The 14,633-nt window shown below is 42.3% G+C and overlaps 1 protein-coding gene across 4 annotated transcripts in view; it reads right to left on the bottom strand.

The window, feature by feature from the left end:
* The window catches only part of CD99L2 (CD99 molecule like 2), a 106,222-nt gene extending 92,902 nt beyond the window's left edge, over positions 1-13,320 (bottom strand). Inside the window, exon 1 of one of the 4 annotated variants that reach the window (XM_033947026.1) lies at positions 12,916-13,320. In XM_033947026.1, coding sequence (XP_033802917.1) covers positions 12,916-12,976 — 61 coding nt within the window. In that variant the 5' untranslated portion in view covers positions 12,977-13,320. The remainder of the gene's footprint in view (positions 1-12,915) is intronic. The other 3 variants (XM_033947024.1, XM_033947025.1, XM_033947027.1) reach the window with 3 other exon arrangements.
* Between the last annotated feature and the right edge of the window lie 1,313 nt (positions 13,321-14,633).

The following is a 14,633-nucleotide window of genomic DNA, read 5'->3' as shown; positions in this document are numbered from 1 at the left end:
AATGTAATGTAGAATAAGTAATCATTTCCCACCACCCCTTTTACTTAATGATATAAATACACTTCATCTTCCAATATCCCCCTCTTATTTAATGTAGTAGTACATTCCAACCCTGGATGTGTATGGAAATCAAACATAAAATAAACTGTGAGAAGTACTCAGCTGAGTCCTCTAGAGCAGTGTCTCTCAAACCGTGTACCACTGCACACTTGCACAGTGGTGTGTCCCGAAGAGATTCTGGGTGTGCCACGAGAGATTTCTGAATTTTATTTTTAAAAATTCCGTTCATAAGTGTACACTAGAATAGGTGACATGTACGTCACATGCGCAAGAGTCTGTCAATGTTATGAGCATCAGCGTGCCTAAGGATAAAACCACCCAGACAAGCACGATTGATCCTTGAAACCTAAAGGCAAGTAATTTGATTTTGATTTTTTTTTATGCAGTCGTTATCCTAACTTGAGCAACAAAGCAATCAAGGCTTTGTTACCATTTGGATCTTCTTATCTTCGCGAACTTGGATTTTCAGCTCCGACAGAAATTAAATCAAAAAAAAAAAGAGACCGACTGCAGATGGTGGATGATGAAATGCGTGTTTGCTTTTTGACTATCGAACCGCGTTTTGAGTTAATTTGCACTCAAAAACAAGCACATCATCGCATTGATAAGCAATTCTATCTACTTTAGTTTCACCGTTGTTACAATTACCCATACATAGCTTAAAGAACTTTAAATTGATAACTCTCAAATTTAATTTTTGGTTGGTTTTGTAATTTTATAATTTCTGTTATAATGTGCCGCGAAAAAACATTTGCTCTGTTTAGTATGCCGGAGCTAACAAAGCTTGAGAGACACTGCTATAGAGTCTAAGGGCTCCTTTTACTTAGCAGCATAAGAGCATTATACCATGGGCTGGTGAGGTAAATGCTCTGATGCTCACTGAATTCCTGAGAGAGTCAAATTGTTTACCTTGCCAGCTTGTGGTAAAATGCTCTTTCGCTGCTTAGTAAAACCCAGCGTAAATGAGATATGCGTCAGACAAGATGGCTTGCATCATGGTAAAAACAAACGGAGAACATATGTTCATTGATTAGATCATAAATAAGACTGGAAAGAAGTACCAAACTCTGCATACTTTCAGTTTCTTTTTTTAATCATTTGACATTTGAAGTAGAGAATGATACAGTGACAAAATTCATCACCGTTCCCATCCCCGCAGATAACCGTGGGAAATAATCCCATGTCATTTTTTAGTGTCTGTTTCAACCTCAATCCTTCTACACCAGCATTCTTCAAAGCAAAGCTTGTGGGTCAGTGGTTGTGGCCATTCATACTCTGATTCTTATGTGAGCCAAGGATAATGAAGCCATTCTGACATCACTGATGTGATTGGCTCTTAGGCACTTTTGGAATGAGGCATTATGACATCACAATATCTGCTCTGGATACCAGAGACTGTCATTCTGTAGTGTCTGTTTCAACCTCGGTCCTTCTACACCAGCATTCTTCGAAGCAAAGCTTGAGGGTCAGTGGTTGTGGCCATTCATACTCTGATTCTTCCCTCTCTCCTTAAAGAATGACATGAAGATGGTTTACCGCGGTTATCCGCGGGGACGGGGACGGTGATGAATTTTGTCACCGTGTCATTCTCTAATTTGAAATTCTATTCAAAATAGTAGGTCTTATTTATACAGGATTTTTCCCATTCAGTGCTTACAGAAAATCTCCTTATTAAGGAGACCAACAGGCGTAACCTCTTCAGCTATAGCAGAGACACATTCCAAGGGTGTTGCCTATGACAAAAGGATTAATAATTTATTTCAAACTAATTAAAGCCAACAAGGGCTGGTTAATGCAAGAAGCATCACAGCAATACTTGACACCTTCAGTGATCAATGTACAAGCCCATGGGACAGATATCTAATAACCTAGTACCCACATTCATCGGTCAGTCAAGGCACATCATTTCTGTGATATATAACTAGCTCTAGATTGATTAAAAATATTGACCGGTGCATTGTGTGGGTCTCGGTGTTTTCTACTGAGCCTTAATCCTAAATCTTTGTTTAAAACAGACTGATTCACTAGTTTGTGCTATAGCTACAATATTGGGAAGCCCAGATAATTATTTACCAACCAATATTTCATTCAGTGGGTATTGCTCACTATTAACAAGGGTTTCCTGCATACACACACTAATATGGTTTGGTTAATCCTTCCCTTCCAGGCTAATTCATATCTTGCCTTTCCCAAAAGTATTATTTATCTTACATTTGTGTACATTCCTTTAAATTAAAATCATAAACCCTCCATTCTGGCCAGTACTGGGCAGACTTGCACAGTCTGTGTCCCACATATGGATGGATTGGATTGGATTTGTGCAGCAGACAAATGTGGGACTGTTGAACTTTCTTAAAGAAAGGGGCGTAACACCCTGATGTAGGCCTTAAGGCCGATCGACGTCAGTGCTGCATGGTCCTAAGACACTAGATGAGTATATAGCATTTGTAGCGCTTGAGAGATGTACTGTATATGCTATTTAAGTTTCCCAGTCACATTTCTTGCATTGCACAAGGCTTTAAAATAGGTTATCAAAGGGTTTAAGATTCATAAGGATGAATCAAGAACCAATTCTTAGTTTTCTTCTTATTTTTTTGTGTAAAAAAAATTGGTAGCATGTCTCCCCATTGTTGTGGGCTTGGAAAGGAATTTTGTTTGTATGTATAAATATTGTTTAAATTTTATGTAAGAATCCTTTTCTTTCCTGGTATCATCTGATATTGTAATCATTAAATTTATATAAATTTAAAAAAAAAAATAGGTTAATGTTATAAGGCAGGAGGTTTTTTTGTGCCAATGACCCTGAATACACACTACCCAGTCTCTGAAGAGTAGTGGTGGGGCTCCGAGGCTTTTCCCACCTGATCTTACATTGACAATATAAGCCGTGCGAATGCTTAGAAATGCAAATTTATTTGTGTTCAATTCATAATAAGTGCTCCTACACTCTTTTAGTTTGATTTTAAGAGCACTTCGTCGGGCTACACATATATTGCTCTGTAACAGGGTTTCTTTAGATGGTGTTTCGCTTATTGCTACGGATCTTGGGTTTGATATTCTAATCTTGGATTGGGTTTATTACATTTGAGATATCACTAGTACATGAGTATTAAGCGAAGTATAAGACAATCAAGCCATTGTTACATCACTGATGAGGTTGGCTCTTATTGGTAGAATGAGGCATTATGATGTCACAATCTCAGCTCTGATTACCAGAGACAGAAACTCTTCACATTATTTATTTATCCAATTTTCTACACCATTCTCCCAGGGGAGCTCAGAAGAATTTATTCAAGTACTCGAGTATTTTTTTGTCTGTCCTGGTGGGCTCACAATCTATCTAATGTACCTGGGGCAATGGGGGAATTAAGTAACTTGCCCAGGGTCACAAGGAGCAGCATGGGTTTGAATCCACAACCTCAGGGTGCCGAGGCTTTAGCTAGAACCACTGCGCCACACACTCTTGTTTACGCTTTCTGAAAATACAAGGACTAGGTGGCACACAATTAAGTTAATAAGTAGTGAATTTAGAACAAATCAGAGAAAACATTTCACGCAACATGTAATTAAACTGTGGTGTAGTAAGGAGGAACAGGGGGGCAGACCGTTCCAGGTGTCATCTTGGTGGGGGCACCGGCACCTCTCATCCTCTCTGCCCCCACCCCTTCCCATCCCTCCCCCGCCACGAGTGCGCCTTCACTTCCCCGCCCGACTTCACTTCCAACCTGCTGCTCACACCAGCCTCAGCTCTCCCTCTGATGTCACTTCCTGGTCACCGAGGCTGGCGCATGCAGCAAGTTGGAGATGATGCTTGTGCAAGGGAAATTAAAGAGGTACGGGGAGGGAAGGGGTGTGGAGAATAATAATAATAATAATAACTTTATTTTTCTATACCGCCATAGTCAGGCAACTTCTAGGCGGTTCACATTGAAAGAAGGCTGGACATTCAGCGAATAACAAAAAGTCTTAATACAATACAATACAATACAATAAGTCTAAATGGAAAACTTACATACTAATTGGAGTTCTATGGGTAAAGAATACATGAATACATGAAAGGAGCTTCTTGAGAGAAAGAAAAGGCGTTTACAGAGGGGGGAAGTCCTAGTGAGGGAGAGGACAGTTTTAGTCAATGAATTTGGCAAATAGGGCGGTTTTAGTTGATTTTCGGAATGCACTGTAAGTCAGATTGGGTTCATTTATGTAGTTTTTCAGCCAGACTTGCTGTCTGTTCGCTTGGAACTTAAAGGTTCTATCCAGGAATGATTTGTATCTACAGCCTGTGATCTTTGGGTATGCAAAGATGTTTTTGTTTCTGGTTGTTCGTGTGGGGTTGTGTAGGATGAAGTGAGTTTGCAGGTATGAAGGTGCTAGTCCCCAGACTTGTTTGAAACAGGTGCAAGCAAATTTGAATAGCAGAGGGAGCAGAGAAGAGGGGGGCCACTGCCCCAGGCACCTCCCACCCTTGCTACGCCAGTGTTAAAAGCAGTTAGCTTAGCAGGGTTTAAAAAAAAAGGATTGGACAAGTTTCTTAAAAAAAAAAAAAAATAGTCCATAAGCTATTATTAAGATGGACTTTGGAAAATCCACTGCTTATTTTTAGGATAAACAGGATAACATTTGTTTTACTCTTTTGGGATCTGTCAGCTTCTTGTGACCTGGATTGGACAGTTATTAACAGGATATTGGGCTTGATGGACCTTTGGTCTGTCCCAGTATAGCTAATGATCTTCATTTACAGTATAAGGGTATGCGTATAAGTGGCATAGCGCATAAATGCAAGGGAGTGGAACATGGGAGGGGCATGAGCAGTGCTGCCATTTATGTGTGCCCTTGTGCATTTACATGCCCCCAGTCATGCCAAGTCTATGGCTGGTGTAACTGCATATGTGTAAGGCACGCTAATGCTGGGTTGTGCCAGTAATATATATAGTAATGGACTCTAGGTACCGAGATGCCATTACTAAACAGGCTCTCACACTTACAGATTTTCCCCCTTAATGTTTATTGCGCTCTTGGGTAAATCACTTAACCCTCCTTTGCCTAAGGTACAGATTTACAAGCCAATTCTCACAACCTACCACCAACAATAAAGCCAGTTAGCGTGGGAATAGCGCAGATATAAATCTGCATGGAATGCTCAGGGCTTTAACACAGGAAACAACGTGTATGGCAGAATATAGTCAAACATATGCTAATTAAGTTGTTTGTAATGCCTTCCCAATGCGCACAAACAAACCTTGAATCTTACAGCTGGAAAAATAACACCAGCTCGGAGGGAAAGTTTGAAGAAAGAATGTCTTTTGATTTCCAGTTTAAAATCTGATGGTTTTGATTTCTTTTGGAAGTATAAACCTGTATAAGTACTGATACTGAGAAAGAAATGTGCGCGAGTCCAGGTCAAGTCGAAAGTGAAAGCACACATTGACGCCTGTTTTATGTCCCTAAATAGAAGCCTTCTAAGTAAATAAAAAATTGAAAAGCTTATAGAAAAACACGGAAGCATAATGGCAGATAAAGGCCAAAAGGCCCATCTAGTCTGCCCATCTGCGGTAACCATTACCTCTTCTTCTCTCTAAGACAGCGGTTCCCAACCCTGTCCTGGAAGACCACCAGGCCAATCGGGTTTTCAGGATAACCCTAATGAATATGCATTGAGCAGATTTGCATGCCTGTCACATCCATTATATGCAACACTCTCTCATGCATATTCATTAGGGCGAGCCTGAAAACTCGATTGGCCTGATGGTCCTCCAGGACATGGTTGGGAACCACTGCTCTAAGAGATCCCATGTGCTTATCCCATGCCTTCTTGAATTCAGGCACAGTCTCTGTCTCCACCACTTCTTCTGGGAGACTGTTCCACACATTTGCCACCTTTTCTGTAAAAAAGTATTTCCTCAGATTACTCTGGAGCCTATCACCTCTTAACTTCATCCTATGCCCTCTCATTACAGAGTTTCCTTTCAAATGAAAGACTCAACTCATGAACATTTACGCCACATAGGTATTTAAATGTCTCTATCATATCTCCCCTCTCCCGCCTTTGCTCTAAAGTATACAGATTGAGATCTTTAAGTCTGTCCCCATACGCCTTATGATGAAGACCACGCACCATTTTAGTAGCCTTCCTCTGGACCGACTCCATCCTTTTTATATTTTTTTTGAAGGTGCGGTCTCCAGAATTGTACAAATGAGGTCTCACCAGAGGCATCAATACCTCCTTTTTCCTACTGGCCACACCTCTTCCCATGCACCCTAGCATCCTTCTAGCTTTTGCTGTCATCTTTTCAACCTGTTTGGCCACACCAAAATGTTTTTTTGTCATATCTTCCACAGAACTCAGTCAATTCTTATAAAATTTAGTGTGTCATGTCCTGAATGAACTTAATGTAAAATGCTGTAAATATTTCCCAACAAACAAAAAGACGAGGGAGGCATCTTTTCAACCAATGATTGAGTCTTTATTCAAAACAAGCAGTCCCAACAAGGATCCCTGTTTCAGTGTGTAGTAGACACCTTCTTCAGGGGACACTTGGCTGGTGGATGTCGAGTCCAAAATGCACAAGAAACATTACTTTTTGACTTTACATTTTTCTGCACGATATGCCATAAAACATTTGATGTAACATAGTAGATGACGGCAGATAAAGACACAAATGGTCCATCCAGTCTGCCCAACCTGATTCAATTTAAATTTTTTCTTCTTAGCTATTTCTGGGCAAGAATCCAAAGCTCTACCCGGTACTGTGCTTGGGTTCCAACTGTCAAAATCTCTGTCAAATCTCACTCCAGCCCATCTACACCCTCCCAGCCATTGAAGACCTCCCTAGCCCATCTTAAACCAAAAGGCCATATACAGACACAGACCGTGCAAGTCTGCCCAGTACTGGCCTTAGTTTAATATTTACTATTATTTTCCGATTCTAGATCCTCTGTGTTCATCCCACGCTTCTTTGAACTCAGTCACTGTTTTCCTCTCCACCACCTCTCTCGGGAGCGCATTCCAGGCATCCACCACCCTCTCCGTAAAGTAGAATTTCCTAACATTGCTCTTGAATCTACCACCCCTCAACAACAAATTATGTCCTCTGGTTTTACCATTTTCCTTTCTCTGGAAAATATTTTGTTCTACGTTAATACCCTTCAAGTATTTGAACGTCTGAATCGTATCTCCCCTGTCCTTCCTTTCCTCTAGGTTATACATATTCAGGGTTTCCAGTCTCTCCTCTTACGTCTTCTGGCGCCCTCCTCTGGATCGCTTCAAGTCTTCTTATGTCCTTTGCCAGATATGGTCTCTAAAACTGAACAGAATACTCCAAGTGGGGCCTTACCAATGACCTGTACAGGGGCATCAACACCTTCTTCCTTCTACTGGCTATGCCTCTCTTTATACAGCCCAGCATCCTTATGGCAGCAGCCACCACCTTGTCACACTGTTTTTTCGTCTTTAGATCTTCGGACACTATCACCCCAAGGTCCCTCTCCCCATCCGTGCATATCAGCTTCTCACCTCCCAGCATATTCTGTTCCTTCCAATTATTAATCCCCAAATGCATTACTCTGCATTTCTTTACATTGAATTTTAGTTGCCAGACATTAGACCATTCCTCTAATTTTTGCAGATCCTTTTTCATATTATTCATTCCTTCTTCGGTGTCTACTCTATTACAAATCTTGGTATCATCAGCAAAAAAACAAACTTTTCCTTCTAACCCTTCAGCAATGTCACTCACAAACATATTGAACAGGATCGGCCCCAGCACCGAACCCTGAGGGACTCCACTACTCACCTTTCCTTCCTCCGAGCGATTTCCATTAACCACCACCCTCTGGCGTCTGTTTGACAGTCAGTTTCTAACCCAGTTCACTACTTTGGGTCCTAACTTTAGCCCTTCAAGTGTGTCAAGTGCCTCCTTTGAGGAACTGTATCAAAGGCTTTGCTGAAATCTAAGTAAATTACATCTAGCATATGTCCTCGATCCAGCTCTCCGGTCACCCAATCAAAAAATTCAATCAGGTTCATTTGGCACAATTTACCTTTTGTAAAGCCATGTTGCCTCGGATCCTGTAGCCCATTAGATTCAAGGAAGTTCACTATCCGTTCTTTCAGCAACACTTCCATTATTTATCCACCAACCGAAGTGAGGCTTACTGGCCTGGAGTTTCCCGCTTCATCTCTGTGACTACTTTTGTGAATAGGGACCATATCCGCTCTCCTCCAATCCCCAGGAACCACTCCCGTCTCCAGAGATTTGTTGAACAAGTCTTTAATAGGACTCGCCAGATCCTCTCTGAGCTCCCTTAGTATCCTGGGATGGATCCCATCCGGTCCCATCGCTTTGTCTACCTTCAGTTTTTCAAGTTGCTCATAAACCCTCTCCTCCATGAACGGTGCAGAATCTACTCCATTTTCTCGCGTTACTTTACCAGACAATCTCGGTACTTCTCCAGGATTTTCTTCTGTGAACACAGAACAGAAGTATTTGTTTAGCACATTTGCTTTTTCCTCATCACTCTCCACATATCAGTTCCCAGCATCTTTTAGTTTAGCAATTCCATTTTTCATCTTCCTCCTTTCACTAATATATTTGAAAAAAAATGTGTCTCCCTTTTTTACATTTTCAGCCATTTGTTCTTCCGCCTGTGCTTTCACCAGACGTATTTCGCTCTTGGCTTCTTTCAGTTTCACCCGGTAGTCCTTTCTGCACTCCTCTTTTTGGTTTTTTTTTTATATTTCACGAACGCCAACTCTTCACCTTTATTTTCTCCGCCACTAGTTTGGAGAACCATATCGGTTTCTTTTTTCTCTTGTTTTTTATTTATTTTCTTCACATAAAGGTCCGTAGCCATTTTTATCGCTCCTTTCAGCTTAGACCACTGTCTTTCCACTTCTCTTATGTCCTTCCATCCTAACAGCTCTTTCTTCAGGTACTCTCCCATTTTATTAAAGTCCGTAAGTTTGAAATCTAAGACTAAGTATCGTGCAGCCACTCCCCACTTTAGCCATTATATCAAACCAAAACGTTTGATGATCCCAGGTGAGCATCCACTTGAACATTAGAGATACTCTCTCCATTTGTGAGGACCTGATCCAATATCGCTTTTTCCCTTGTGGGTTCCGTCACCATTTGTCTGAGCAGAGCCTCTTGAAAGGCATCAACAATCTTCCTACTTCTTTCCGATTCCGCTGACGGAACATTCCAGTCCGAATCTGGCAGGTTGAAATCTCCCAACAGCAGAACCTCCTCTTTCCTTCCAAACTTTTGGATATCCACAATCAGATCCTTATCAATTTGCTGCGATGGAGTTGGAGAGCTGTAGACTACACCCACATAGATAGAAGTTACATCTTCTCTTTTCAGAGCGATCCATATCGCTTCTTCCTCTCTCCAGGTCCCTTGCATTTCGGTCGCTTGGATATTAATCTTTACATAGAGAGCTACTCCTCCACCTTTTTGACCATCTCTGTCCTTCCTAAAAAGATTATATCCTGGTATGTTTACATCCCATCCATAGGATTCACTGAACCATGTCTCTGTGACAGCGACAATATCCAGATCTGCCTCTAACATCAGGGCTTGCAGATCATGAACTTTGTTGCTTAGACTGCGAGCATTTGTGGTCGTCGCTTTCCAGCTATTTTTCAGCGGTAATCTCCTTTTTCATATAGATTTTTGTTTTGTTTCACTTTCCATTGCAATGCTAAGAAGTGAGTTGCTGATATTGTTTATGTTGCAATGTTCACTACCATCACATCTTTTCTCTTGCCAGGGGTGGTGTCTATAATTGTCCTTCATACATACATGTGTTTTTATTCAGCTCACAATTCATTTTCACAAGGTAATGTTGTGGTGCAGTGGGAAATATTTACAACATTTTACATCAACTTCATTCAGGACATGACACGCTCAATTTCATAAGAATCGGCCGAGTTCTGTGGAAGATACAACAAAAAAAATTTTGGGGTGTGTATGGGGTTTTTTTTTGTTGTTGTTGTTCACAGTGTATAAGGGAGAGACAAGAAAAAAACAGGGGAAAAAACCACACCACAGACACAAATATGCAACAACCAGAGTGGAATTGTCCAAAAGAGAATGATATGCACTAAAAAAGTGTCCTTCAATCCGTCTGGTGAAATGACGATCTTTATTGTCCAAACATCAAATTGACAAAATGACTCGAAATGCGCATGTTTCGGCCAACAGGCCTGCCTCAGGAGTCTTAAAAGTCACAAATGATGATATATGAGGTATACTGTGCCAGCAGACAGCATTTGTTTTCCTTGTGGCATGACATTGATTGATTTGTGGTCAGATTCATTCGAGTGCCAGTATACCTCATATCATCATTTGTGACGTTTAAGACTCCTGAGGCAGGCCTGTTGGCCGAAACATGCGCATGTCGAGTCAATTTGTCAATTTGATGTTTGAACAATAAAGATCGTCATTTCACCAGACGGACTGAAGGACACTTTTTTAGTGCACATCATTCTCTTTTGGACAATTCCACTCTGTTTGTTGCACAGTGTATAAGGGCACAGAAGAGGGGTGCCAATGTGTGCTGCACAGTCAGGATTGCCTGGCGCATGTGTACAAGAGCCGCGCTTACTGCGAATCTGTGCATGCGGCAAGCACGTTCCACCCCTTTGCTTTTACAACACATAGAATTTGAATTTTATTTGCTTTGAGCACTGGAGAGCTATTTTGCTGCGCTGTTGGTTCTATCACGGACGTTCTGAGAATCAGACCTGTTAAGGTCAGTGTATCACAAACAGTGTGCCTCCTAAAATTTCAGGTGTGCTGTGAGACGCTGGGGAGAAGGAGAGGGGCTGGCGCTGGCTGACTGCCTACAGATGTGCCTCTCATGGTGAGAGGCACATCCTGAGGCAAATCAGCCAGTGCCAGTGCCTCTCCTTCTCTCCGTAAATCTTCCCTGCCGGCACCCCCTACTGGTGGCTCAGGGTGGAGGGCCTTTGCACATGCACGTGATGTCATCACGTTGAAGTCGAACACTTCCGGGATACCTCAAGCCACTACGTTTAGTGTGCCACAGCTCGACAAAGTTTGCAGGGTGATAGGTTACGATTGTAAGCCCTCCGGAGATTACAAAATACCTACTGTACCTGAATGTAATTCACTCAGAGGAACGACTGAAAGGGCATGAGCTAAGTCCAAATCCTATCCATGTTCCATATTTTCTATGTAATAACTATTTCCCCCCCCCCTTTACAAAACTGTAGTGCAGCTTTTAACGCCAACCGCGGCGATATTAGCTGTTACTGACGTTCTATGTTTTTGTAAACGGGGAGGGGGGGAAGGTATGTTATTGTGCATCTGGATAAAGTTTTGCAACTTTCATTCAAGTAGAATTGTTCAAAAATTATTATTTAAAAAATAATTTAATACAGGTGCTGGGCAGAAATAATTTCATAATGTTATCTAATATTTAAAAGCCCCAGCTAAGGTCTCTTAATCAGATAAAACAATTTGCTTTTTAGAAGGCCCAAAATCTGCATCTTTAAAAATGTTCTACCTCCTTTGTCTAAGCACTTTGGGGATGATTTTATAAACAGCGCCTAGAAAAATGACGCCCACTGCAGGTCAATCACACTTAAGACGCCATTTGTAGAATCACGGCTAGCAGCGCCTAAGTAAAAACTCAGGCACCTGAAATATAGGCGAGGATTTTAAAGGCCTACATTTCAGGTGCATACGTTTTTTTGAGAACCGTACTTAGCGGCATCCAAGTCACGCTCCGCCCACAGAAACGCACACTTAGGTGTTAGGCGCCGCTAAGCAACTTGCAATAGGAGCCCATCTTTTATAGAATTGGACAGGCGCCTATTGCCTAATTAACCCCCCCCCCCCTTTTACGAAGCCATGTTAGGCTTTTTTTTATCGCTGGTATGCGCGTCAGAGCTAATACCGCCGCGGCTGGCGATAAAAAAGCCTAAGGCGGCTTCGTAAAAGGGGAGGGGTAATTTTTTTAACCAATTATTGAGGCTATTAGGGATATTTTGCCAATTAAGTTTATAGAATCAGCCCCTTTGTCGATTACCTCTAGACCAGTGGTCTCAAACCCGCGGCCCGCCAGGTCCTATTTTGAGGCCCTCGGTATATTTATCATTATCACAAAAGTAAAATAAAACCGTTTTGATCATATGTCTCTTTACATATAAATTACAATATTATTATTAAGACTTAGACAAAAGGAAAGATTTATAAACTATAAAGAGTTTTACCTCATGCAAAATTGTCATTTCTTTAATAAGAAGAAATTAACTATTCTTTCTGCGGCCCTCCAAGTACCTACAAATCCAAAATGTGGCCCTGCAAAGGGTTTGAGTTTGAGACCACTGCTCTAGACTAATTTTATTTCGGGTGGGCTAACGGTATGCTCTCCTTACTTTCTAAAGTCTAGAGATTTACTATAAAGAATGGGGGGGGGGGGAGCATAATATCTCCGCCTGCATTAACACTGCCACACAAGCTGCAGTCAAATGCTTCATGCCACCTTGCATTTAATAAACTCACAAGCACCACAAAAGAAGTTGGCTACTCCTAAACATGTCAGCAAGAAGTCATGCGTTCTGATCACGAAAAGGCATGGGGAAAAACTGGGGTGCTCGCACAGGTTCCCCCATAACATCTCCATCTCACGTTCCAGGTGCTCGCGGCATTGCTTTGCACGCGCAAAGCTGCGCACACTGCATTATGGCACCTCCAAGCCTCGACGCGCCCCAGAGGCCAGTGAACCCGAGCAGGCCGACGCCCCACCCCCATTCGACCAGAGCATCCCCTCGAGCCGGCGCCTCGCGGGCACAGCCCCGATGCCCCCCCCCCTCCCCCTTACCTCCCCAGTAGAGAGCCGTCAGGAGCAGCAGCAGCGGTAGGGCAGAGCGGGCGGCTGCCATGATGAGGCGAAGACGGGACCAGCGGCTGCCGGTAAAGGCTGTAGTGGATCAGGGGCCGGGCTGGGTGGAGCGGGAGGAGGAGAGGGGCTATGCCCCGCCTTCTGCTCTTCCTAACCCGCAGCCCAGTGAGGGGTTGTACGAGTGCTACAGTCCAGACACAAAGGGTAAAAGTGGCATCGTGTTCATTAGCAAGCTGTAAGGAGATTTCACGTCGAGAAAGGTATGGGGGGGGGGTGGAGGTGTGATACAATGCACAAAAAAAGGCTCTAGCACCTTCCATCCGCCCACAACATCACAAGTGGGGCTCAGACGATTCCACCATATCCTCTGGACTCAGTGACCCTACAACTTCATCTTCTACTCCCCCTCCCCAGCACAAAATCTCCTTTCAAAATTCTCATGTCCCCTTGAAGAGTTAGATTCCCTATTTTTTTGCTCCCCACCCTCTCTACCTACCCCTTTACCTTCTGCCCTGCTCTACACCTCCCACTGTGAGAGGCGGTCTGGATTCTGAGTGCAAGGTGGACTGGGTAGGAGCTCGGTCTGACATTGTAAACTGCATATAACGGGGGTAGGGAGCTCCGTATTCCAGTGGGATTTTCAGGATTTCCCTAATGAATATGCATGAGATCTATTTGCATGCACTGCTTTCAATGCATAATCATTGGGGAAATCCTGAAAACCCGACTGGAATACGGCTCTCGACCGGAGTTCCCTACCCCTGGCATATAAGAACAAAAGCAAAAAAAAAAAAAAAAACCTGCAGTAATGGTGTACAAGTAACATAACATAACTTTATTCTTCTATACCGCCATAATCAAACAATTTCTAGGCGGTTTACACAGAAGAACGCTGGACAATCAGCGAAATACAATTAATTGAAATACAGCAATTTTCCTAAAAAAATTTCAGTATAAAATTTTAGTTAACAGTAATGTTCTCATTTAGGTAATAAATTTGTCAAACAACTTTGACTTAATTACTTTTCGAAATGCATCATAAGACAACACAACTCCATCAATACAATTACCCCACCGGGGTAATGTAAGAGTCCTGTCCAAAAAGGTCTTATATCTGCTGCAGCCAGCAATTTTTGGATAGGCAAATAAATTGGAATTCCTAGTTATCCTTGTTGGACTATATAACACAAAATGAGATAAAAGGTAATTTGGGGCAGATACCCAAACCAAATGCACGAAAGTTTGAACAGCACTCGTACTTCCACCGGGAGCCAATAGTAAGGACTAATAAGTCACCAAGTCTTTAATGACCAATCAGAAATAAATATGGTCATAAACCAGTTTCTATCCAAAAGAGTTGATGAACCCGGACCCGACATGGTCCGTGTTTCGAAGAAACATTCCTTCCTCAGGGGTCCTAATATGAACAATTGAATATGTGTTAACAAATATATATAGTGACAAATTGATCCTATATGTCAGTGGTTCCCAAACCTGTCGTGGGGGACCCCCAGCCAGTCAGGTTTTCAAGATATCCCTAATGAATATGCATGAGAGAGATTTGCAGACCTGTCACTTCCATTATATGCAAATCTCTCTCATGCATATTCATTAGGGATATCTTGAAAATCTGACTGGCTGGGGGTCCCCCAGGACAGGTTTGGGAACCACTGCTATATGTGATCCAAAATATGATA

Source organism: Geotrypetes seraphini, chromosome 5, assembly GCF_902459505.1.
Source record: "Geotrypetes seraphini chromosome 5, aGeoSer1.1, whole genome shotgun sequence".
In the NCBI taxonomy this organism is placed as follows: domain Eukaryota; kingdom Metazoa; phylum Chordata; class Amphibia; order Gymnophiona; family Dermophiidae; genus Geotrypetes; species Geotrypetes seraphini.
The sequence above is the reverse complement of the archived record's forward strand: the minus strand, read 5'-3'. Positions and strand labels throughout refer to the sequence as shown.